Raw genomic sequence first — 25,378 nt, 5'->3', positions numbered from 1 at the left:
AGGCCTTTGCAGTAGAGAGTAGATAGATGTACACACCAAAGCATATTAGAAGTTAATATTAATGCCAGTAATTTAAGTTCACTCCACAACGTACTTAGTTAAATCATAGACTATAATTTTTAATCAAATCTGAATACTTCAAGTGGTGTGAAAGCCTCAGACAAAGCTGAGCGTACAAAGTCATTCTGTGTTCCCACAACTGTTGAGTCACCTCTGTCCACTCACTCTACCAGCTTTAAGGGATATAAATAGAAGAGAAGCCCTGCCTTTGAAAACTTTACAGTATGAAGTCAGCACCTGCGAAACAGAAACACTGTTTGTTGTGATTTCCGATTCATCTGCTCATTTCTGTCGCACATGAATCCTGTGGGAGGCTCTCATGAATGATAAAAATAATGTTGCTATTATAATATTTTTTATTTTGTTACATTACTATATTCTAATTAGAGTTGCCTCTATTTAGTAATGAGATAAAGCAAAACCAGACAATATACATCATCAGATGCTAACATTGCTGTGTTCCAAGCATCATCGTGGAAGCTAATTTAAAAATAACGTCTCCGGGAGCCAGTGAGTCAGATCGGCAGATCAAGGCACTTATTGCACAAGCTTAGCAACCTGAGCTCAAGTCCTGGGCCCAGGTGAATGGAAAGGCAAGAACCAACCACACCCACAAAAATAGCATCTTCGACACTCAGAAATGTATGCTGGACATCAATGTGTCATTTTTTAGACTGAATGATTTTCATTGTTTTTCAGTGTTACATAAATGGCAGTCTTAAAAAAAAACAACAACAACACAGTGATCCTGTTCACACTTTGAGATCTGCTGCATCTTTGTGCTGTGGAGAGTCACCTTCCTATTTGAGAAGGGTGCTCTACCCTCTAGCCCATGGACCATAAATATGTGAAGTACGGCTTTGTTGGCCAGGATTGAAGCTCAATGTGTGTGTGCGCGTGCGTGCGTGCGTGCGTGCGTGCGTGTGTGTGTGTGTGTGTGTGTGTGACTGTGTGGAGGGTGAGTTTGTGTGTGCTTCTCCACCTTCATCGCTTCTCAGAGGTGTTTCCTGTTCTTTGAGTACACTCAAAATTAAAGAAGAAAGATGCAAAGATCTCACAGATCTAACTCACCTCAGGGTCATAGGAAGCTATTCCACCCCAGTGTGCTAGAACAGAATTGCTCTGAAACGCTTCTAAGTGAAGAAATCAGGGCGCCCCCTGGTGGGAAACAAGGAGCATGGACGGAGAATTTGCTTCCTGACTAAGCTGATGAGGAACCACTGACAGTCACCAATGGAAACGCAGACGAACTCGAGGGCACTAAAGCAGAATGTTTATCTTCTGTGAGTTGCGTTTTTCAAATAAATTTCAAGGTTTGTCTTGGTTGATGTAAATAAAGCTGTAGGCAGTTCATTTTCTTTCTTTTTTTTTATTATTATTTTACAACACCATTCAGTTCAACATAATGGCAGTTCATTTTCATGGTAGTCTCTCACTCAAAGATATTCTATTGTGTGATTATGTGACACAAAGCTTCAACAAATATTCTGTCACTTCTCATTCAGTGCACACGTGAGCTGTTCCAGGACATCAAATGGAAGAGCTACTTGGGACCTGGCACCCTGTAAGTTTATCACATGTTGCGACTCCATTCTTCAAAGTCGTTACCCTCGGGAGACATGTATTAAACTGCCTATGTCATTCTGACTGAAAATTGCTTATTAATATCCTTGACTCGGTTTTTAAATCATTTGTCCTTTTCTTTCTGGTCTTCCAGGATTCTTAATAAAGCCAAATGCAATTCTGTGTCACTACAAGGATTGTAGTTTTTTTCTTCCAATCTACGACCCGAGACTTTATAACATGGTAAACAGTGACATATTTCATGAAGTCCTGAATTTTAATGTAATTTCATTCATCTACTTCTTTAAAATTTTTTCTTGTTTAAAAGTCTTTTTTTAACCCCCAATGTCAAGTAACCAACCTCTTAAACTTTCTTTTGTGAGATTTAAGATTTTGACATTTAAATATGACATAAATTTTGTATCATATGAAGTAGATATGTAATTTTATTTTTCCACTGGGTAACAAAGTAGGTCTGTATCATGTATTGATGATCCATCTACATTTTGTGTATCAAATCTTCATGTACTTAGATGGGTTATCTTGTCCACTGGTCTATTGTTAATGCATCTGTACTGTGGTGTCTTCCTTTAAAATCCTTATAAATTAAAGTCTTATGGTGGCATATTTTCCATTTGTCCTTTTGACAGTGTCTTAGTCAATCACTTTTTTTAGCTCTTCTAGTATGACTTTAGAACCAGATTGTCATATTCATGGCTTGCATTCCGACTGAAAATTAGTAAGCCAATTAATAAACATTTAAACATCTTTCTCTTTCCTCTTTCTCTACACAAGCAGTACACATACAGCTTTTTATTTCATTTGCCTTTCATGCCTATTATTAAAACTGGTGGTAGTGTACACCTTTAATCCCAGCACTCATGAGGCAGAGGCAGGCAGAGCTCTGTGAGTTCAAGGCCAGCCTGGTCTACATAGTGAGTTCCAGGACAGACTCCAAAGCTAAACAGAGAAACACTGTCTTGAAAAAAAAAAACTCTACAATTTTCTCATAATGGTCTAAAACATGTTCTGTTGGAATTTTCCCTAGATTCCTTAGCAAGTGCAGACCTTGATATAAGGAGTTGAAGAAATCCCCTTCAGAAAAATAGAATAACAGTACAGGTATCACTATGCTATTCAGAAAAAGTCTGAGCAGGCGTGTTGAAACTCACACTTACTATCTTTGTAGCAAATCCACCCTGTGCCTGTGTCAGTTCTGTGAATTCACCACAGTGAATAAGACCCTTGAAACAGTGTTGTCTCTGAAATGCTAGTATCATGTGGTGATAATGCTCCCTGAGAGTATGCAGGCATACTAATTCCACCATCCACTCTTGTATCTCTTGTGTTTTCCATGAGGAGAATCAAATCTGCTTCAGGCAAGGACAAGGATGTCACTGATTTCCCATGTTTGTGTCAAACAAGATAAATGCCTTTTGAAATGGTCTCAAACACAATGCCAAGTAAAGCTAATTACTGAAACAAACTGGAAGATTGTACATTTTAAGAGAGCTTGAAAGTAAGTCTATGTTAACAAACTCACCATAGAGTGTTCTACATGCTTGGTATGATTTGTGGTATGATGTAGGTAGACACGATTTATTCTCATCCTGTGAGTAGTCTTCTTAGATATTCGTGGGTGCTCCAACACATCACAAATTAGTTGCCACTTCTTATCTATTAACTTTCTCTTTCCTTTCAATAAAAGTTGACTTGGGCTTTAGATTCTCAACAAGTCAGGCATTTAGGATGGATGGTTTCTATTTAGGGCATAGGGAAGTTGCTAGTAGTTTCCACAAAATTTTCAATATTCTCTTTTGTGTTCTTAAATATGGAGTGATTATTACAGACAGCAAATAGATTTTGTTTGCAACTTGGTTTTATATTGTAAGTTGTCTAGGTAAGAGTACTAAGTGATCAAGGAGACGGTGTCTTTCCCAAAGGAGCTAGACAGGGATAAGTGACAGGGGGAATTTTAAAAACTCTTAATCCTCTGTGAATATCGACTTTTACCTGGAGAGATGGAGTACGTAAGTTCTGCACTGAGTCCTTCATCAAGATCCTTTGCAAAGACGGTTGTAACCAGTGTATTGACTGGCTGACCTTCCAAAGCCTGTCAAGAAGAAAAATAGCTTACAGATGACTCAGTGAGTCTTAAAGAATGCATTAGTGGACCTTTCAATGAAAGAACACAGTATATCAAGCACCTACTAACAATTCTAAAATTTACACTCACTCAAATATCTGCCACCAAAAAGGTACATGGGTAGAAGTCCATGAAAAGAGTCCACCTTATCTGTTTACATTTTTACTCAGTTTGAAGAAGTTGTCTGGAGCATTTGAGCCAAAGATGCAAATAAATTAATTACAACAAAGTCAAATTAAATAGTTTTCTATTTTTTTTAAATTCTTAAAGAATTTAGTGTTCTCTCAATAGTCTCTTGGGTTATTGTTTAGGCTGCTTGCTACAGTCCAAAATATGCTTGACATAAATATCCACCATTAGTTCAAAAAACACATCTCACCGTGAGTAGGAATTTTCCTGGAGTGATAATGAAATTCATGGGTGGAACTCAAATATCCAATAAAACACAAGGCATTTTAATGATGTAATAAGAATCACTCTAATAATGTTCCCTTTGCCAGGATTTTTCTTGGGCTCTGGCTTTGGAAGATCACTTTAAATTCCCTAACGTCCTCAACACCCTTTTGAGTTGCTCACTACACATATTTGATCAGAGTTTAAATATCCAATTCAATTGTTTGCAGATCAGTAGTTGCTAAGCTTTTTATACTTAGGATCCATATTTAATATATATTCTCTTATGAAGTATATGAAATAGTGCACATGTATTATAGAAATAATAAACATACAAAGTATGGAAATGAAAAGACAGGTCATAGCTACATGATTACAAGTTGGGTATGTGCTTACAAAACCCACCTTTTACTGTCTTTGGATGGACACTGACATGATGGATACTCACTCATGTCAAAACTAAACACTGACCCAAATGACTGCCCTGGTGACATCAGTGTAAGGCACATCAGCTGCACATGAAGAGCTCTGCTCACAGATGCACGCAAAGCAGTGGAAAGCCACCCATGAGTGAGTGTGACTGACACCAGGGTGACATCATGTCTACATGCAATGGACAGAACTATATTTCTTTTAATAAAACTGGAGGGGCAGTTCTGAAGAGTACACGCAGCCAGTTTCTTTATTTCAGCATATATGTGAATGTACGTTGTTCAAATATACGCAATGCCATACCACTCCTGACGACAAATTCACAACTTTGACCACAAGATGGTGCTCAAGACGAATGACTGATAAATGCATTACAAGCTCACCGGAAAGCTACTTCACAAACCTTGATGTGAAATTCATTTCCAGGGAGACATTGTGGGAAGAACGGCCTGTTGTCGTTGATGTCAGTAATTGTGACATAAACCACCATGGTGGCATTCCGTGGTGGGGAGCCATGGTCTGTCACTAGGACAGTCATGTGATGATGACCCTGGTGCTCACGGTCCAGTGCCAGCCAATTGATCAGCTCACCTGGGAACACAGCAGAGCAAGACAGGCACTGAGCGCTAGAATACTGGCATGGTGGTGACAACCCACGTCCAAAATCATCCATTGAAAGAAAAGCTAAATTAAAAGCTTTGACCCTCAAGACCACTCACATACAAAGCAATTCTACTCAGGGTGAATGCTGAAAGAGTTGCTGCCAGCTCATCAGTCAGAGGAGCAGAGGCCATTAGATCATGGGTTCAAGGCCAATCTCTGATAAATAATGAGACTGCATCAAAACAATCCCTGAGGTTGCTCCAGAAAATACCACTTGAAAAATTCTTTATCATTCTTTGTATTCATAATTCATAGAAACAAATGATTTGAGAGATTTGCAATGTCTGTTTATTTGCTCTTATGCTGCTACATAGAACAAGGAAAGCATGTAGGCTATGGCATCCTCAGTTCTGAATTTGGTTCCCAGGTCCCCACTTGACAATCTCTCACAGCTAACTTCTTAGGGCTGCCCTCTGAAACAAACACAATTGAATATTTTATGGTACTTTGTAAACTGTAGGTTATGGCCATTGTTATCATCACTTTATAATAACTTTGAAAAACATATTCCCCAGGCAGTGACCTGTCATTTATACATGTCATTTTTTTTAACTCACCAAATATGTGCATAGTAAAATACAATGACTTACCAAATAGCTATCAATGCTTTTCAAAACTTAATTTATAATTCTTGCTTATTGTTATCTTTGGTAAATTCCCTCATGTTTCAGTCATGAAGACTAAGAATAAACTCCTAACTGCCTCTCTTCATTGCCAAGGGCCTTTACAGGCCACTCACTCCTTAAGAATGTGTTGCTTTTCTTCCTGTCCAGCCTTAGACTGGCTTCCTTGCCATTTTTGAAAAAAAAATTATCTGTGAGAAAGTAAACATAAAGCAGCTACCACCAAACATTCTTCTTGCTAAGCTTTCTCACTTTTAATCCAAATAAAATGACATTGCACAGGGGAAAAAAAGCTACGACGAAGAGGAAAGTCCAGGTCTGTGTGAGTTGCTTAATCAGTGAGCTTAAATACACTGTTTATTGTAGCATTTTCTACATAAACTTTATTTAAATAGTGTTTTTGTAACTGGGATTTAATAAATCATACACACATCATTTTTAAAGTTCCTATCTGTACCTCTGAAAGCCCCAAATCCAGATTAGCAAATGGAGTATTATTTCATGAAAATTGCTCAAGTGGGTAACTTCTCATCTCTGGCCATTTCTCACTTCAGTTACTACTGTGTTTCCAGTTCCCTGTGTGCAGTTTAGACACATTGTGTTTGAGGGACTGAAGCATAAAATTCCAAATATAGTCATGTCTTCTATTTAGTCCTTAATTTAAGGTATCAAAGATTCAGCACATCACATTTGAGGATTCCTTTCTCTCTTCTTCCTTACCAAAGTGAGCATAGGGACATAAATGTTTCTAGTAGTTTTGAAATCATAATAAATTACTTTTTAGTTTGACCTTGATGGCATTTATGCTTCACACACACACAAAGAAATTTTTTTTTTGACATCTTTGGTACGTCTTGAAAGGAAAAGGAATGGTAGATGGCCAACCATTTCCCCCTTTCCATAAGCAGAGAACACCAGGGTTTTCCAAACACGAGGTGACTGGCTTTATAGGAAGGCAGGGAGCACAAAGAGGCAGGTTTCAGGAATACACTGCAGAAAGTATGCATCAGACAGAGGTGAGGCCTCCCAAGAGGGCCACCCCAAACAATCCTTCACCCAGGACTTACGCAGTACAGTTCTGACCATGCCTCTAGCTCGGTATAGAATCACAAACCATCACAAATTGCTTAGTGGTCAGGCTACATTCTGAGAACATCTCACCAAGCAGCGTCATCACTCTGCAAACATAATGCACTCTCACAAACCTAGCTGGCACAGCCTTCACAACACACCTCTGGACACACCCTTGCTCTTGGGCTGTGAACTTGAGCAGTGGGTCGCTGTACTGAATACTGAGGGCAACTGTAACATGGAGGAAGTAGCCATGCTTCTAAACTAACTAAACAGAGATAGTAAAGACGGGGGGGGGGGGGGGGGGGTTCGTGGGAGTTTTTCAACCCCGTTGCAATGTCATGGAACTTATGTGCAACCCATCTTTAACCGAAACGCTGTGCAGCCTGGGCTGGTACTGGAGTATATGATGGGGTGGAAAAAAAAAGACCGAATCAGGCTAGGGGAGAGTCTTCTCAATGTTAACTTCATTTCAAAATCACAGAACTGTGATAAAATACTGTTTCCCAAAACCCAATTTTAAAATGTCTTCGTACTAAAGCTATATCTGAAGATTTGAGGTTTTTTTATTCTGATTTTTAAATATATGGATAGAAGCTGCAAAGAGTTACCTGTGTTAGGATTCATCTTGAAGAATTTTCCATCTGTCAAAAGGAAATATGACAGCTGCCCATTCTTCCCAGAGTCGGCATCAATGGCTGTCATTTTGCCTATTACCCCTAGGGGGATAGGGCTCTCTTCAACTTTCAAAAACACTTTGTCCTGCAAGAAGACTGGGGAATGGTCGTTCTCATCCAAGACATGAACGATTACCAAAGTGCTCACATTCTGCAGTGATCTGTCCTCTGGGAATTTCGCCAACACTTTAAACCTGTACGTCTGTGTAGATTCATAGTCTAGTTGTCGCTGCAGATAAATCCACCCTGTGTGAGGGTGGATTCCAAACACTGTAGAGTCCACACTGACATCCAGGGAGTATGTTGTCTTTGAGGCTGGATGCCACGGATGCAGTGGGTAGGCCTGTACCTGCAAGATTTGAGTCATCAGTGGGAGAAACTCGCTAACTTCTACTTGATAGACCAAATTTTCAAAAGCCATGGCTGGGCTTTGTTCTTGGCTTTCAACAACTACTGTGAGCACCAACCGAGATGCCTGGGGAGGAGTGCCTTGGTCCTCGGCCACCAGGGTCAGCCGGAAGTCCCCCCGGCCTCCCAGACTTTCCCTGAGGTACAGCACCCCGCGGCCTCGGTCCATGCTGAACATGCTCGGCTGAGGGCTGGCGATGCTGTACCGGACCAGTCCATTCAGCCCGCTGTCTCTGTCCTCTGCACGTGCAAGATACAAGGCTGTGCCCGGTGGAGTGGTCTGGGAGATCCTAATCTCATCCGAGGCCGTGGGAAACTCAGGACGGTTGTCGTTGACGTCCATCACGGTTATGTTCACTTCTGTGCTGCTGCAGGCTGGGGAGCTGCCGAGCTGGGCTTGGACGGTGAGGACAACCATGGGCTGCGCTTCGTGGTCCAGAGGCCTCAGGGTTCGGATACTGCCCAGCCACCTGTGAATGGAGAACTTTCCACCCAGGTCTCCAGAGGAAATGCGGTAAGAGATAGGTTCTGAGGAATCTGAAAGCAGAGAGAATGCCAACAGTGTGTGCAGCGTATGCTAAAGTAAAGAAACAATGTGTGCCCACCATGAAGAACACAATGAAGTGTTGATGTAACCAACAGTCTTATTAAATAAGAAACACAGAACCAATGTAAAGGAGAAAGCCGAGAGGTCAGAGCTCAGAGCTAAAATCTCACCCTTCCTCCTGTGGTGTCCCAGCTTCCCGAAAGAGAGCTATATCCTGCCTGTCCGTCTTTTTATAGTATTTTGTTCTGCCTTCTCATTGGTTGTAAACCCAAACACGTGACTGCCTCGTCACTGTCTGTATGTACAGCCCCCCAGGTCTTAAAGGCGTATGTCTCCAATGCTGGCTGTATCCCTGAACACACAGAGATCTATGGGATTAAAGGCGTGTGCCACCACCGCCACACTCTTGCTATGGCTCTAATAGCTTTGACCCCCGGGTAACTTTATTTATTAACATACAATCAAAATCACATTTCAGTACAATTAGAATACCACCACAATGAAGCCTCCACCCATCCACAAGTGCTGGTGAGACACGTGGCTTAAGACTTTCTAAGTGATCGAAGGGAGCCCCTGGTGCACAAGGAACAAGCCGTTGCTTTCTTTAGCTTTCTTGCAATAGATGAAAGAGAACCACATTAACAAAACAATGTCAACACCTTTTTGAAGAAGCCAAGGTAAATTTATGTTGGTATTTTTCCATGATATCCACCTTATGGACAGCAAATATCCTCCACAGAGGTGGAAAGAGAGAGAGAGGGGAAGGAACAGGAAGGACCAACTCTTAGAGAGGAGTTTCTTCCTGGACTTTGTCCTGAAGAGCTTCCACTACACATGGCAAGAAAGCCAGGCACGAATATTTGCTCAATTGCTCTTTGCATCAGCACAAAATCTAAATCAGCCAAATTGGTAGCAAAAAAGGGAATGCTTAAATAAAATACATTTCAGCTGAAACACGATGTAACTCATTGTGTAGTAAAAGGCAGTTACAGATAGTTTAGCTGGAAAGCTTTATAAAGTAAGTGTGTGGGTTGTAGTTATAAAGTAAATATAGTAAGGTGTATTTTATTAAAAATGTTCAAGTACATACACTTTGTTCATCATAATTATTCTGTACTATATTAAGCATTCTTTTAAAAAAAATGCCTAGACTTTATCAAAAATTGTAAGGTAGGCAGGAACAGTGAAAGCTCAGTAAGCCGTCCAAGAGCTGTGTGCTCCCATTCATTCTGTGTGGACTGAAGGAAAGAGCTACTTAAGGTTGCATGACCTGATCAAATAGGAAATTTGACAGCAATGAACGTTGGGGAAGCATTAAGAATTCAGCACTTACTCAAGGGCTCTCTTGCCTTCACCGTCCCAACAAGAGTGTCTTCTGGCACGTCTTCATGAACTGAGAAGGTGTACTTGGGCCTTTCAAACTCCGCAGGAGCCAGTGTGGTTTGCAGAACATGGATGGTGACATCAGCATTAGAGGCAGCTGTGAGCCCCCCACCGTCTCGAGCACAGACCATCAGAAAAAGTGTGGTAGCTTCCAAATGGCTGAGAGTTGATGTTAAGTAGATAATACCTGGGTACATGAACGAAAAATCAATGAATAGGCAATATGCAATGAATACCGATGGAAGTGTCTGGTCCATAAAGTCTACTATGTCGTATTTAATTTTATGTGTCCACTTGACTAGGTCTTGGGTTTTCCCATTTCATCATATAGTATTCTGAGTATGTGTCAAACAGTGTTTGGAGGGGAGATTAACATTCAAAACCAAAGACAGAATACAACCGTTTTTTTCCTCAGGAATTAGTTGAAGGCCTGGACAGAACGTAAGAGCTGACACAGCCCAAACAGAAGCTGCCAGCCCCCATAACTGCATGAGTCAATTTCTTGTAATAAATCTTTTCACATACTATTGGCTGTCTGACTGAATAATTTCAATTGACACATCTATTTTACAACAAAGGAACTTGAGCATGCTTTTAAATGATGTCCAAATTCTTCCGAGCAATAATTTTCCAGTGTTCAACCATTAGACATTTTGGGGGCATCTCACCCCTGTGGTGATATTTTATGTGTGCTGAAATGTGGTGATATTTTATTTGTATGTTAATAAATAAAGTTTGCCTGGAGATCAGAGGAAATAGCAATTCGTTTTAAGTAAACACAAAAGTCAGGCTGTGGTAGCACATGCCTTGAATCCAATCACTTGGCAGGCAGGGTCTCTTTGTGTTCAAGGCCATACTAGGAAACAGAGCCAAGCGTGATGACACATGCCTTTAATCCCAGTACCAACCATAGAGACCTGGAGGTCTGTACAGACAGGCAGTGACAAGGAAATGAGGTAGCTGGGCTAAGAGCCAATGAGAGGACAGAACAGCAAGACAATAAAAGCCTGGGTAGACAGGAAGTCATGGCATTTTGGAAGTGTAGAGCTGGTAAGGGAAGGTTGGTTGGTGGCTCTCACTATTTCCCTGATCTCTAAGACTTTCACCTCTTTATTTGGCTCCATGTTTTTTTATTTAATAAGACCGCTTAGAAATTCATCTACACACCCCATCAGAAGAATTTACGTTGCTCCCTCTTTTTAGTCTTACTCTTGTATCACCAACTCCAGATGATGGATAAACAGGGTAGAAGTCTCATGTGTTCTAAATGTGGAGCTAACACATGTCTAGGGTGATCACAACCTGCCCAGGTGTCAGAATCCTAAAAATCAGAAGTTCAAAGTCATTCTCAGCGACTGTGATGGCTAGTTTTGTCGCCTTTATACAACCTTAAATCACCATGGAATAGGGCCTCCATGAGGGATTAGCTAGATCAGGTTGAACTGTGGCCATGTCTTTGGGGAATTGTCTTGATTGATGCGGGAAGGACCAGCCTGCAAGTGGGCAGCACCGTTCCCAGGCTTGGGACCCTGAAATGTGTAAGAGCAGAGGAAGTTGGCTGAGCACTTGGCAAACCTACATTTATTCTCTATCTGTTATGGGATGTGATATGACTAACTGCCTCAAGTCCCTGCCCTGACTTCCCCATAACTCTATAACCTATAACCTATAACCATAACTGTAGGCCAAATAAACTCTCTCATATATGTTGCTTTTTGTCAGGGTATTTTATCACTGTCAGAGAAATGAAACTAGAAGAGCTACCTAAGGGAGTTAGAGACCAGCCTGGGACACATGAAATACTGTCTCAAAATGAATAAACAAACAAACAAGTGCCCAGTTTTTCAACAATTTTAATTCCTTGATCCTAAGTCTCTCAGAAAGTTAATGTAATAATACAATAGCTCTATTTTCTTTTACCCCCAGGTTTACTGAGGTCTAAGTGATACATAAGATTATACCAGTTCAAGGTGTAGAATATCTTCATCTTTATTTGCTAGTCTGCCAAAGCCCTCAAAACTCATCCCGCAGATAGTTTTTTAAAATAATAGAATATAAATTGCTTCATTATTCTAGTCTGGCACTGTTTGGGAATTGGAGCCTAACTGGGAAAAGTGGCCCTGACAAGGCTGACCTTAAGGTTTATAACTCCTTATCAGTTACCATTCCTTCTCTGCTATCTGTTCCATGGAGATATGAACATGCAGCCTTGAGCACCTGCTGCCCCAGGCTGAGGCATCTGCCATCATTCCTTTCCCACTCTGATGGATGTGGTCTCAAAGCATGAACAAAATAATCCTTCTTCCTTTAAATTGAGACTAGTCAAAAGGTTACAAAAACAAGAAGATGCATTAGTCAGTATGAACTGCTTCAACAAAAATAAGGCCTGAACAATAGAAATTTACTCCCCACAGATCTGAGGTTGTAAAAGTAAGCATCAAGGCAACACAGAGATCCCCATTTTGTAAGTGCTTTCTTGGAAAGTTTGCAGTTAGTTATCTTCTTACTACACCCTTGCATGGCAGAGAAACTGGGCTTTGGTCTCTTTCTTTGCTGAGGACCTTGTCTTAATTGCTTTTCTATTGTGTAATAAAATACACAATTCAAGGTACTTTCCATCACAGCAGAGAAGGAAGGACAGAAGGTGTGTGAAGCAGTTGGTCGCATTGCATGCAACCAGACAGAAGAAACAATGGATATTGCCCCACCTCACTTTATCCTTTCATGCAGTGCAGAATCCCAAACTGTGGAACTGTCAACAGGTCTTTCTACCTCAACTAACCTCAACAAGATAATCCTCCAGAGGCCCATTTCCCAAGTGATTCTCATTCTTGCCAAACTGACAATTAAGGTTGACCATAATAGGTGCTGATCCTATCATGGGGGCTCTATCAATCAAGACATCAGCTAAATATAATTAACCTTGAAGAACCCGCCTTCTAATGCCATCCTGTTGTGGGTCAAAGTTTCACTACTTGATCACAAACAGAAAACCAATAACACAGGGGTGATGTCTAAAATGTTTAAACTCTTTTGAAAAGTATGAGTTCATAGTACAGACACAACAACAGGTAACAGAACAGAACAAGTGGCTTGAAAATTCCTAGTCCACTGAGATGTTCATCCCAGATTCTGATGTTGATGAAAGGTTTCCTGCAACCCTTACTTGGTTACATTTAAAATCAATAAATCATGGAGGAAAACTACCCCATAACAATATTGTTCAACTCAGAAATCCAATTTTACATTAGAAACACATGGAATAATTTAATCTATAGATACAATGATTTTTAAGACAACGTATCTGAATTCTTCTCATTTATAGCTTACTGCAAGAGGCCACCAAACAGAATCCAATGTAACCCTTCATTTAGATGACAGTCCAAGGACCCTGAAAAGTCATTTACTTACTGAATTGCCTCCTTTTAAGACCATACAGACCAGTACTGGCCAAGAGAGACTTTGGTGTTGAAATGACTGTAGGAAAATAATTGTCACATAGGTACCCATTGAAAAGAACTTCCTCATATCAAATCATCATGTGCATTTAAAAACCTTTCCCTTCTACTTGATATGGGATATTTAAACATAGCAAATTGCAATTTGTGCCACAAGACTAAACACTCAGAATACCTTGATTCTTGATGAAATTGTCTGACTTGAGATTCGTACGAATCCAAGTCTTATGAACTTGCTTAAGATGGCTTTTAAAAGACATTTCTGTGAAAGTTGCATGACCAGTTTAACTACTGTGATATACCCAGAGCATGAGTTCATTCTCTGAGTTTTAAAATATCCAATTTTCTCTTGCATTCAGCACTCCACAAACAACTGAATGAAGTTTGTGATGCTTTTTTATCCTTGCCTTCAAATGCTAAGAATGTTAGATTTCTGATTCTATATGCTAATTTTATGTTCTCAGTACTAGATCTACTCATGGATGGTGGATGATTTTGATTAACTCTGAACAGAACCAGACTCCACGTAGACCTGGCATCTTAGACATTTTCCACATGGGGAGCTGATTCGTAGAAGCAAAGTAAAAAAAAAAAAAAATTCTTTCGAGTTTATGGAACAATAAAAGACCATATCTCAGCCTCAGATATAGCTGCCTTCAAATCGTGGTTCTGTCAACTCATAGTTGACCTTGAACAATTTTGCAAACCTTCTGAATCTGATTATGGCCTATAAACAAACTGTAGAATGACACCATTTAGTGTGCAGATATGCTGTGAGGCTCAATTAAACAGCATATGCAAACAGATGGTTTAGCATTGGCCTGACATAAACTGACTCCATGCTGCAACACTAGTTCCCTTCCCTCCATCTTAAGGACTATAGGGTTAGCTGAATAATTCCATGTAGCACAAGAAATAGGATTATTTATGATGATTGATTAATTAAAACCTCTTCTTCAGAAAGGGAAAAGTGAGACAATCAGAGTAACATCAATATTCTATGAAATTCTGTGAAAAAGAGTACATAAGAAATTGACTCAAGAAGCTAAACAAGGACTCATCTGTCCTCACAACTTGCCTACCAATCATAAAGAAGCATTTTGAAGGAGGTCATAAGGGCTCTTCTTTTACCAGCATATCCCACTTCCTCTAATAAAATGGCAGTTTTATATAACCTTGTCTTAGACAGATGTGTATTTTATACTTGGCTTAATCTTGTGGATAGTTCTATTACCTATATTGTTTATGGGTTTCCACTGTGTCCACTGTATATTTAATTTAATTTAATATTTTAAAAATATTTAACAAATCTTCCCTAATGTTAAAAACCTAGATACTGACATGAGCAGTTGACACAAGTATGGGCTGACAGCTCCCATTTGGGAGGCCCAAATACCCTACCTTTAGATCAGAGGCTCCAGCTCTTCTCTCTCACTCAATCACATGACATATTCTGAAAACTCCAGAGAACGAATTGCACATATCAACTGCTTCCAACCTATCCTCACCTCCAGTCCTAACCTGTGATTAAAATATTCAATCTAAAGAAAAATATTTCTTAAATCCAGAACAAAACCCCTAGAATACCCAGACCTGTGTAGTTGATTGTGTCTCCTGAGGAAATCCCATGAAAAAGTCACAATTTTGGCAACAATAGAATGAAGAATACTGTATTATCTGAAAACTAGATCACTGTAAAGGCATCAGAGTAAGTGGAAAGGTCTGCTTCCAAAACACATATTTATTTACAACCTCTGAAGTCTTCAGATAGGTCTGTGCATGAAACTGAAGGATCTCATGCATGAAACCACCCTAGATTTATGATGGTTTCTAAATCCAATCATTATAGTGCTTCTAAGAAGAAATGAGCTGGGCAGTGGTGATGCATAACTTTAATCCCAGCGCTTTGGAGGCAGATGCAGGCATATCTCCGTCAGTTGAAGGCCAGCCTGGTCTACAAAGTAAGTTTTAGGAATTCAGGACTGTAACACAGAGAAACTCTGTCTTGAAAAACAAGAAGGAGGAGGAGGATGTAGGGAGAGGAGAAGGAAAGAGGAGGGGGGTTGGAAGAGGGGAAGGAGGAAGAGGAGAAGGAGGAAGAGGAGGAGGAGAAATGAACCAAGAAGAATCAAATGTAAAGAAGGCCACATAGAGATGAAGGCAAGGTTGGAGGTGTGCTGCCAGGAGCCAAGGATTGCTAGCACCTATTGGAAGCTGTCTGAGAGAGAGAACACTTAGTTCTCAGACCCCACAGGCATCAAGCCCGTAGACACCTTAGTTTCAGAATTCTGGCCTCCAGAACTGAGTCGGTACTATGCTGTTATTTAAGGTCACTTGGTCCATGGTATTTTGTTACAGCAGCCCTAGGAAACCAACTCGGATAGTAAGCACCTGGTGGAGTATGGTTTTTTAAGCCATAGAGCCTTGGCTTTCAGGGATGACTTGGGTGATCTTGCATAGAGGCCCCTTCCCTTCTGTGTATTAACTTCTAATTGAGTACATCATACAATACATTCAGGGAAAATGGTTAAAATGGTCAATATGGGCAGAATATGGAGAAGAGTCAGTGACATGTAGAAAATGGTCAATCAATATTGTCAACAAACAAAATGACCACAAATTTAGTTTAAAGACTTTGGCCGATTTTTGTGATTCTAGCATCAGGACACACCTCATGGTTGAAATATTCTCAATGAGTCAAACAGAGGAGGTTGACTTTATAGACAGAAAAGTGTGGAAGAAGAACAGTGCTGGGTCATTTCAAAGCTAATTTTCTTATAAAAATTAAAGCAAAAGGTAATCCTCTGTGACACTGGCTACACATGTCTGATTTATGGGTCAGTTTTGAACTTTATCTTGACGTCATTCAGGAAGTCATCATGTGTGATTCTGTGTGGGTTTGGTCTGGTGAGCCTGGTATAGAACTAATAACCCTCTACCGATTGTATTTAATGGTACTCATTATTATTAATAGACTAGAGCTCCATATTCTTATATCTTTAAAGCATATAATTTGCCTCCTTCTTCCTAGGAAGATTCTGACAATGGGGAAAAACTATTTTTGAAAGACTTAAAAATAAAAATAAATATACATAATAAAGCCATGCTTTTATTATTGTTGTGCTTTCATGTCTATTTAGGGTTCAGTGGCTAGAGAAAATTATAGTCTTCATAGAGAGACTTGTGTGTGTGTGTGTGTGTGTTTGCGCGCGTGGCAGTTGTAACCAGATGCTGACTCACACACTCATTTCAGTGCTGCTATAATTACCTTCCAAAAAATAAACAACGAGATAACTGACAGATGCTGTTAGAATAATAAGACAGAAGGCTGGTTTATTTTGATGCTCTAGAAAAAAAAATTAAACTCATAACTGATTCAGTCTATCTGCGTGGAACGGTGACAAACAAAACATTCTTTCCCCCTTTATTGTCTTCTTGACTGTCTTCGCTCTAGCCCTGATTATGGACTCTGCCTATCTGAAGTTCTCCACTGTGATGGGATGAACTGATGTCTGCTCCACCTAACCATCTCACAGGAGACGACGGGTCACCACACTCTCTGAGCATCCGAGTCCCCGTGGAAGCCACAGAGTCCTAATGGCATCTACCTGCTGAAATTTATGGAGTTCAGAGAGCAACTATACATAAAGCAGACATGAAGCTGAGCTACCTCAGACAGAAGCTTCCAATTTACCTCAGTGTAGAATATCAAAACTCCCACATACGCGGTAAAGGACCCTATACATGTGCAGAAATGAAAGGATTATTACTGTCATCTGTTACATTAACTCCTTGTCTTTCATATGGACATTCAAGCCATGGCAAAGTTTTAGGAACTTTTTAAACAAATACTTCACAGCCCAGAAATAGTTTATCCTGAATTGCTTTGACATAATTTACCTTAACAAAGATTTGCTCAGATCCTACAACTTACTTTATATATGCAACATCTAGCAGAAGAGACATTAGAAATCAATTGACAAGCTGGAGAGATGACTCAGCAGTCAAGAAGGTTTCCTGCTATCCAGAGGACCTGAGTCTGCTTCACTTGCACCCACACTGGGCAGCAGCTCACAACCACCTGCAACTCCAGCCTCAGAGGACCCGGCTTCCTCTTCTGCTGTCTAGAGAACACCTGCACCCATGTGCACACGCAGACACACAGATCCACTCACACACATGCACACACACAAAGACCCACACAAACATACACAGAGATATGATAAATAGATGAGATAGGTATTTTTTTAGTAAAAGTATTTGAAAACATTCTTTCACAAAGAAGTTACCTATGTAGTTTTAAAAAGGAGAAAGAAAACTTGAAAATTCTACTGGTTTTTTTTTTCAACCTCAATGTGAAGTTGCACATCTAATCACCTCCCTTTTGTGGAGGATTTAAGTCCTGAGCAGATGTGTTCCCCAAACACACAAAACAGAGTTAATACCTTGGTATATAGTGACTTTGACTCACTTTCTGATGGTCTCCTCTAAATCAGTTATTTTTAATCCTTTGAAGAAGTCTAGTTTTAAACTGTGTAGCCAGTCTTTTCCATATATGTATTAAGTAATTCCAGAACTTTCGTAAGAAAAAAAATGATGCTGCAATTTTGACTTCAAAGTAATACTGCCTATCTATATGGTCAGTCTTGTTGGGGCGTGGTGATTCATACATGTACTCAGCAGTGGCATCATGAATGTGAAGCCAGCCTATAATACAGTGGGAGTCTGTCTCCAAAAAAATGCATAAATAAATAAATATTAGTATCTCCCAACAGTGTATGAACACATACATTTATATATTGGGAAGTAAATTTACAATGCTAAATTTGAGTAGAAAATGGCATGAAATTCTTATAATCTTATTTTAGCCTTCTGTTTTCACCAAAAATAAGATCAGTGTTCATTAAAAATATGAGGCTTACAAAAGGTCAATAATCATTTTTATCTCAAATTGGAACATCTTAAAGCATTGAGGCCAGTTTTCTAAATCGTTCTATTTCCCCTCCAAATTTAACTTTTCTACAAGGCAGCAATCACAAATCTTTAGAATCTCTTCACTCACTCTTAAAAGGAATCATCACAAAGCAAACTTCTGTACATTTGAACACATTCTCACCTCATTTGATGCCTACCATAGCCTGGATTTGTGTAAAATGATTCTTGATTCCTTTAGAGAGACTGGAGTTTGGTGAAATCAAAACATGCCATATTTTATTGGGAAACACAGCATGGATGGGTTAGAAAAGGTTAATTAATCAGTCAGTTTTTCTGAAATCTGTTGGATCAATTAGAAAGTTAATCATTTATTGGTTATGTAAATAACTATTGTTTATTGATCAACAGTTGAACATTTCACAAAATTAAAACTATACAATAAAAATTAGCATTTTTCCTTCTTCAAGAAAAAAGTCAAGATTTAAAAATCTTAATTGAACAATTAATTAATTAATTAGCTGAGAAAGAAGAGAATGAGGAGGAGGAAGAAATAATTAACAGAAAACTCCAAACCTCAGGTAAAATGCTTGAAAAGCTGTAGGGATAGACAGATTTCAGGAAAAGTGGTACCTCTGGCCAAGACTTCAGGATTCTAGTAAGGACATGTTAACATGAAAACTGGGAACATGGGTGAGGGGTGCACCCTGTTCAGCATGACCCAAGTGTATCAGTGGGAGTTGGAAGAAGGGTGGGCAATAGAAAAGAAAGTGGATGAGGAAGGGAAGGATTCCCTAAAGGGTGCTCTTGAAGACTCTTCTGTTCTGGAAATGGCAATAAACAATTTAGTTTGTCAGTGGGTGGGCCACAAGGAGGGTGTGGGTGGGTCCAATGGGGAAGAGTTGCTAAAATCATGGGGAAATGTCTATCTTTATGTCATAGTTGGTGAATTAGAGAAATGGAATGCAGATGCAAACTACAAGCCATCAATGTGTTTACCTTGAAACTAGAAAACTCAAGATAACTGAGATGGAAAATTCCACCTTCATGGTGGCATAAGCTGTTTTTAGACATTTGCTATTTCTATGAGTTATGTATGCTATAGGATTTAATCACAGTACTGACTAGGTGCTCCAATTTACCTGAATATAGAATATTGTAACTCCCACACACATTGTAATGGACCCTATTTATGTGCAGAAATAAAAGGGATATTACTGTCATCTGTTGTAATTAACTCCTTGTTTTTTTTTATATAGGCTTTCATGGCTTTCTAGTCTTATCCACAGTCATCACATACCCCAAGTCATCTCTACTGACCAGACTAAATATGGAGTCTATTCTAAACCAGTAAAGCTGACATCAGCTTCCTTCATCGTCAATTGGCTAAGTGTGACATTATAGGAGAAGTGGATCACTATCCCTCCAATCACATGCAGCATAGGATCTGGAATCTGTTAAAGAGCCAGGCTTCTGAAGGCAGACCTCCCCACCACCTTCACCACACATGCTCATGTCTGCAGATGCAGAGCCTCTCGGCCATGGCCTTGTCATGTCTCATGATGTTAACTATCACTCACATGAAATAAGACAACCACAGGACAGTAAAAGCTACAGAAAGGAACCTTAGCGGGGAACTTCTGTTTCTGCATTGGTCCTTGGACTCCCTTCCCAAAAGCAATTGCTTTGTGAAATGTGAATACACATTCTCTGAAAGAATAAGTCAACAATAAAAAAATTAAAAATTAAGTCCTGTCAGAACACATTAATCAACATACAGAATTGAGCCTTGACTCGGATAATCTGCCAAACCCTAGTGATCGTGAGTGAACTTTCCCTTTAACGACCTCATGGTGATCAGACTGCAGGAAATCAGACCACAGGCTTCTGTAGGAACAGGCTGGGGATTGAGAGTCTGCCCAGGGTTTGTCTGATAAAATGATTCCACCAAGTTTCAGTTGAAAGATGAACTAGACATAAATCGCTTCATATCCAGTAGACTGCAAAGGAAACCGTCTGGTTTGAAACTCAGTGCTAGAGCTGGTAAACATTTCTTTGAGAATTCCTGAATATGAAACAGCTCTTGTATTAATCTGCAGTCTGGATTAACAATACAGATAATGTGGAAAAATTGAAGCCAAGAAAAAGTTTAAGTGGTACAGACATAGCACTGGGGATGACCTCAGTGATGCAGCATAGGCCAGACACAGGATTCCTGGGGTTCCATGGAGTGTGTGTGTGTGTGAGGGGGGGGAAGGTGACACACAGACAGACAGACAGATAGACAGGGAAACAGAGAGGGAATATGAATGAAGACAGATATTTCCTCAAGGCATTTCAGCAAAAGCAAGACACAAGTACTTTCCAGAGGAACACATCATCATTGTGAGGGTTCAAAGAATTCTCTCAGATAAAGATCCAAGCTCAGAGTTTAAAAAGAAAAAAAAAGAGAAAATACATTAGCATGAATGAATCTGAGAAACAGTGATATATTTAAACAGGAAATGACTTAAGGAAACAGACAAATGTTCTAGCTAAGACAAAAAAATCACACATGTTCACAAACACACGCAAAAGAAACAATACCACTAAAATGCTATCCAATTAGTTATTTCTGCTCTGTTTTACTGCCTTTTTCTTATGGACAATCCTCATTATACCTGGATTATTATAATATGTAGATTTTCTACTCCCATAATCCACCCAGCACACTACTCCCAGAGTCATCCACACAGATCAGTTTTGTCACATCACATAACTGATCCAAACCTTCACCTCATACCTTAATTCTAGCAATGTCACTGTGTCACTACATTCTTTCATAAATGCCCACTCAGCGGAGCATCCAGCATTCCCTTGTCCACACTGTCCTTGTCAGATGGAATCATCTCCCCCTGTCATTAATTGGGTAGAACAGAAGGAGACAAAACAACTCAGAAGTTGTAATCATAGATTGACCTTTTCCACCTCCTATTTAAATTTATTTGTGGCAGTTGGCTGTTCTTCCTCTGTTCCAAAGTGAAAATTCAGTAACTTCCAATAGTGACTTCAATAGTCACTATCAATCAGTTACTAATAAACTCCCTTCTGCTACTCAAGGCCACTGTCTTAACTTAATACATAAAGGACATCAGAACTCTAGCCTTACCCTAAGCTTTAGGTAGGAAGCATGCTCCATGTCAAGTCGTTGGCTCCTTCTCTTTGTCTTTGATTAGCTCTTGTCTTCCCCTTCACCTCACTCACAGGAGTTTCTGAATCATCCATGGTTGAAGCAAGGGGAGAGGAGGAAGAGGATGGGCAGAAGCTCTTCCCTCACAGACGCTGTCATCATGACCTAGCATGAAGACTTCTTAGACTGCACAGTCATTTAAAACTTGTTTTCTTTTCTGGCGACTGTGTCTGTCAACTTCCCATTGCTATAACAAATACCCAAGGGAATCAACCTAAAAGGGTTTGCTTGGGATCATAGTTTTGGCTCAATACAAGGTCACATGGAAGGTAGCTCAACTCGTGATTCCCTCTCCTAAGTCATGTTCTGTCTCCTGTGAGCTCCCTGTATTGATGATAGCAGGGGATGATCCTATCTGACAAGGGGAGTGTGGGCAACAGAATGTTGGAAAGCTCCATATACTTTGTGGCCCCTTGTCCCTGTTGTTTTGGGACCTGTGGAGATTGACAGCCCACTGTGATCACAGCACATGACAGAGGAAGCAAAGGGGATGCAGTCCCAAGATCACTTTCAAAGGCACCCACCAAGATCCCTTCATCTCCCCATAAGCCTTGTCTCCTACAAGTTCTTACATCTCCCAGTAGCACACAGGCTGTAGACCCAGCTATCATCCGATGGGCCTGGGAAGGTCTTTCAAGATACCAACTATAGGAGGAAGATGCTTGGCTACTTGGAGCTGCTTTGTAATTTCTAATCTGAAGCTACCTTAGTGGCATCTTCACTCAGAATGTTTGTTGCTGTTTCTTTTTTTCTGAAGAACTGGAGGTAGGCCCTGTGGTCCTCAAAAGACAGAACCTGAAAACAACACCATGTTTCTCTCTCTGAATCTACTGAATCCAAGGGAAACATCAAGCTCTGTTCATTCCTACAAGCTCCTGGAACGTGGTTTGTCTCCACTTCAGAAATGACTCCTTTATTCTGCTGCCAGTCCTTTTTTTCCCTTCAGATTTCTCAGATGACTGCCAGACACGAGTCTTCTGTGAACCTTGTTGTTAACTCAGGGAACATGTAGTATGTTCTCCAAATAGTCAATAAGATGCAGGTGCCTCACGCCAGAGCAACCCATAACCCAAGAGCAGCTCCTCAGAGCTGTCCATCTTTTCCCTCCAGTCTGCCAACCTTCTATACCTTTGACAAGATGGGTGTCCTTCGTATAACCCACATAACATTTACAGTTCCTGTGGAATGCAGGTTTTGTTGTTCATTTTGCAGGTCAAACTTACATTTTGGTTTCTTGTTATAAATACCTACCTAAAATTGTCCACTCCCAGATCTGATTCTCTGAAATCATTAGGTTTTCTACAACTTGCCACACCAATTGGAGCTGTTCCATAAAGTTCCACAGCCCATGTTCCATTTGACCCATAACACTTTGCATGGTTATTCTGCATTTTGCAGAGTTCTTACTATTGTGATTGTATTCACACATGGAGATTTTTCCTGAGCTATTCTTTCTTGTGGAAAACATGCATGGTTCTCTTAATGAGGCAGAGTGTTTAAGAATGCAACTCAATGGCAGGGCACATGTTTAGTACATGAAAGGCCCTGGGTTCAACCCCAATATTCACCCTCCCAAAAAAGAAATGAGAGAATAAAAAGCAAAAAATGGAATGTTTGTGGGCATGCATGGAGGCTTGAGCTCAGTGACGGGTGTCTACAAAACTTGCTTCTTCTCTATCTTGCTTTTTGAGATAGTGTTTGTTGAACCTGGAGCTCATCTGGCTAAACTGGCCACTAACTCCCAGGAATCCTTTGGCTCACAGAAAGCTTTTTGTTGTTTTATAATGTGCTGACCCAAAGGGGAATTAACTGAGGAGTCCAGGAAAAGCAGCAAGAAGGGAACAACCATCAGGCATGCACACCTGGGTCTAGGAAAGTTTGTTGAATGAACATTCATCACTTGAAAGAGGAGAGAATTGAAGAAGCTGGGACTCTATACACCAAGCATTTCAAATGTGCACTTTCTTTAAAAACTTGAGCCCCCAAAAGACCTAGAAATCTAGGAAAGTCAAAATGTTTGAATTCAACCTTCTTTTTGTTCAGCTTTACTGGAGCATAGTTGACAAAGAGAAAGTGTAATTTGAGTCCAGCACACGTGTGTGTGTGTGTGTGTGTATGTGTGTGTGTGTGTGTGTGTGTGTGTGAGAGAGAGAGAGAGAGAGAGAGAGAGAGAGAGAGAGAGAGGGAGGGAGGGAGGGAGGGAGGGAGGGAGAGAGAGAGAGAGAGAGAGAGAGAGAGAGAGAGAGAGAGAGAGAGAGAGAGAGAGAGAGAGAGAGAGATAGTGGGCATGTTTTTGTGGGCATGCATGAAGCCTTGAGCTCAGTGATGGGTATCTTCAAAACTTGCTTCTCCATCTTGCTTTTTGAGATTTTTGAGTGTTTTTTGAACCTGGAGCTCATCTGGCTAAACTGGCTGGCCATTAAGTCCCAGGAGTCCTCCTGTCTCCACTTCCCCAGTGCTGGGACTACAGGTGCACACCACCATGCCCAGTTTTTGCATGGGTGCTGAAGATCCAATTTGGGTCCTCAAGCTTGGGCAGCAAGCACTTTGCCAACAAACTGTCTCCATCCCCTGAGGCCAACGTTCTTCAATAAGATTAACTCTACTAAAAGTTGAAGGGCCAGAAAGCATCTCTATTTAATATATGTGCCACACATAAAATATAATTGTGCATGCTTTGCATACAAAATAGCAAAATCATAAATTAATAGCCTTTTTAGCATATACATTTATCAGCTTGAAATCTGTAACACTACATCTTAATACTTTAAAGTGATTACTTGGTTCCCATTTTTTATGACCCTTGCAAATCATTATTCGCTATTGTTGTGAGAACCAACTTCAACCTTAAAAAACAGATACTGATAAATTTACAGATACTGGTTATCATGTTTTAATAATTATTTGGATTTACATACTGTGATGATCTGTTTTCATTCTCAACTTGGCACAACCTATAACCATCTTTGAAGAGTGCCTTAGTTTGGCCTGTGTGGCACTGTGTTGATTTTTAGTTGATATGGGAAGAGCCAGACCCTTGTGGGCATCACTATTCCCTCCTCAGGGGATCCTGAACAATACACAATGAAGTTAGCTGAGAACAAGCAAACAAGTAAGCAGGAATGTGTGGGTTTTGCATTTTGCTCTTGGCTATGGATGCGATGTGACTGTCTACTTGAGTTCTGACTTCTCAATAATGTTCTATGATCTGGAACTGTAAGCCAAATAAACTTATTCTGCCTAAAGTTGCCTGGTGCTAGGATATTTTATCACACCCACTAGAAATGGAATTAGGGCCTATCCAAGTCCTTAGCTGCATTGTCATTGGTCTGTATTCTTCATTATGTAACTTTTTTTTTTAAAAAAAAATCCCATTTATTAGGATGAAATGGGCTTTAGATTTATAGAGTAGTGAAAATGTAAGATGAAGATCATCTTTCAACTAAATCTGCTAGATAACTTTAAATACTTGCAATCATTAGTTAAGTGATATTAACTTTCAGAATCAAATATTTTGGAAAAAAATGAGATATTCTTAATCACGGTAGAAATCCTCATTATAAAATAATCTGTGAGTCACTACTTAAGTTGTAATATATAGGCTTGTGAGAAAGAATAGAAATAAGAAAAAAAAGCTAGAATTTATCTTCTAATGTGGAACCTAAAATAAATAGTCCAAAACAGTAGTAACCCAGACTGTAGGATATGAATACCAATTCCCTATTAATCATCGATACCTACAAAGTCTCGTCTATATTTGTTTTGTGATATGGAAACTTTCCAACTATTTGGA

At 39.9% G+C, this 25,378-nt stretch overlaps 1 protein-coding gene across 1 annotated transcript in view; it reads right to left on the bottom strand.

Moving 5' to 3' along the window:
- Positions 1-25,378, bottom strand: part of Dchs2 (dachsous cadherin-related 2) — a 216,262-nt gene that overhangs the window by 68,396 nt on the left and 122,488 nt on the right. The window contains 4 exon segments of the mRNA XM_028857068.2: positions 3,637-3,736; positions 4,998-5,185; positions 7,563-8,573; positions 9,917-10,153. Coding sequence (XP_028712901.1) covers positions 3,637-3,736; positions 4,998-5,185; positions 7,563-8,573; positions 9,917-10,153 — 1,536 coding nt within the window.

The sequence above is a fragment of the Peromyscus leucopus genome, chromosome 6, assembly GCF_004664715.2.
Source record: "Peromyscus leucopus breed LL Stock chromosome 6, UCI_PerLeu_2.1, whole genome shotgun sequence".
Taxonomy (NCBI): Eukaryota; Metazoa; Chordata; class Mammalia; order Rodentia; family Cricetidae; genus Peromyscus; species Peromyscus leucopus.
Note: the sequence above shows the minus strand (reverse complement) of the source record. Positions and strands in the feature narration are given on the sequence as shown.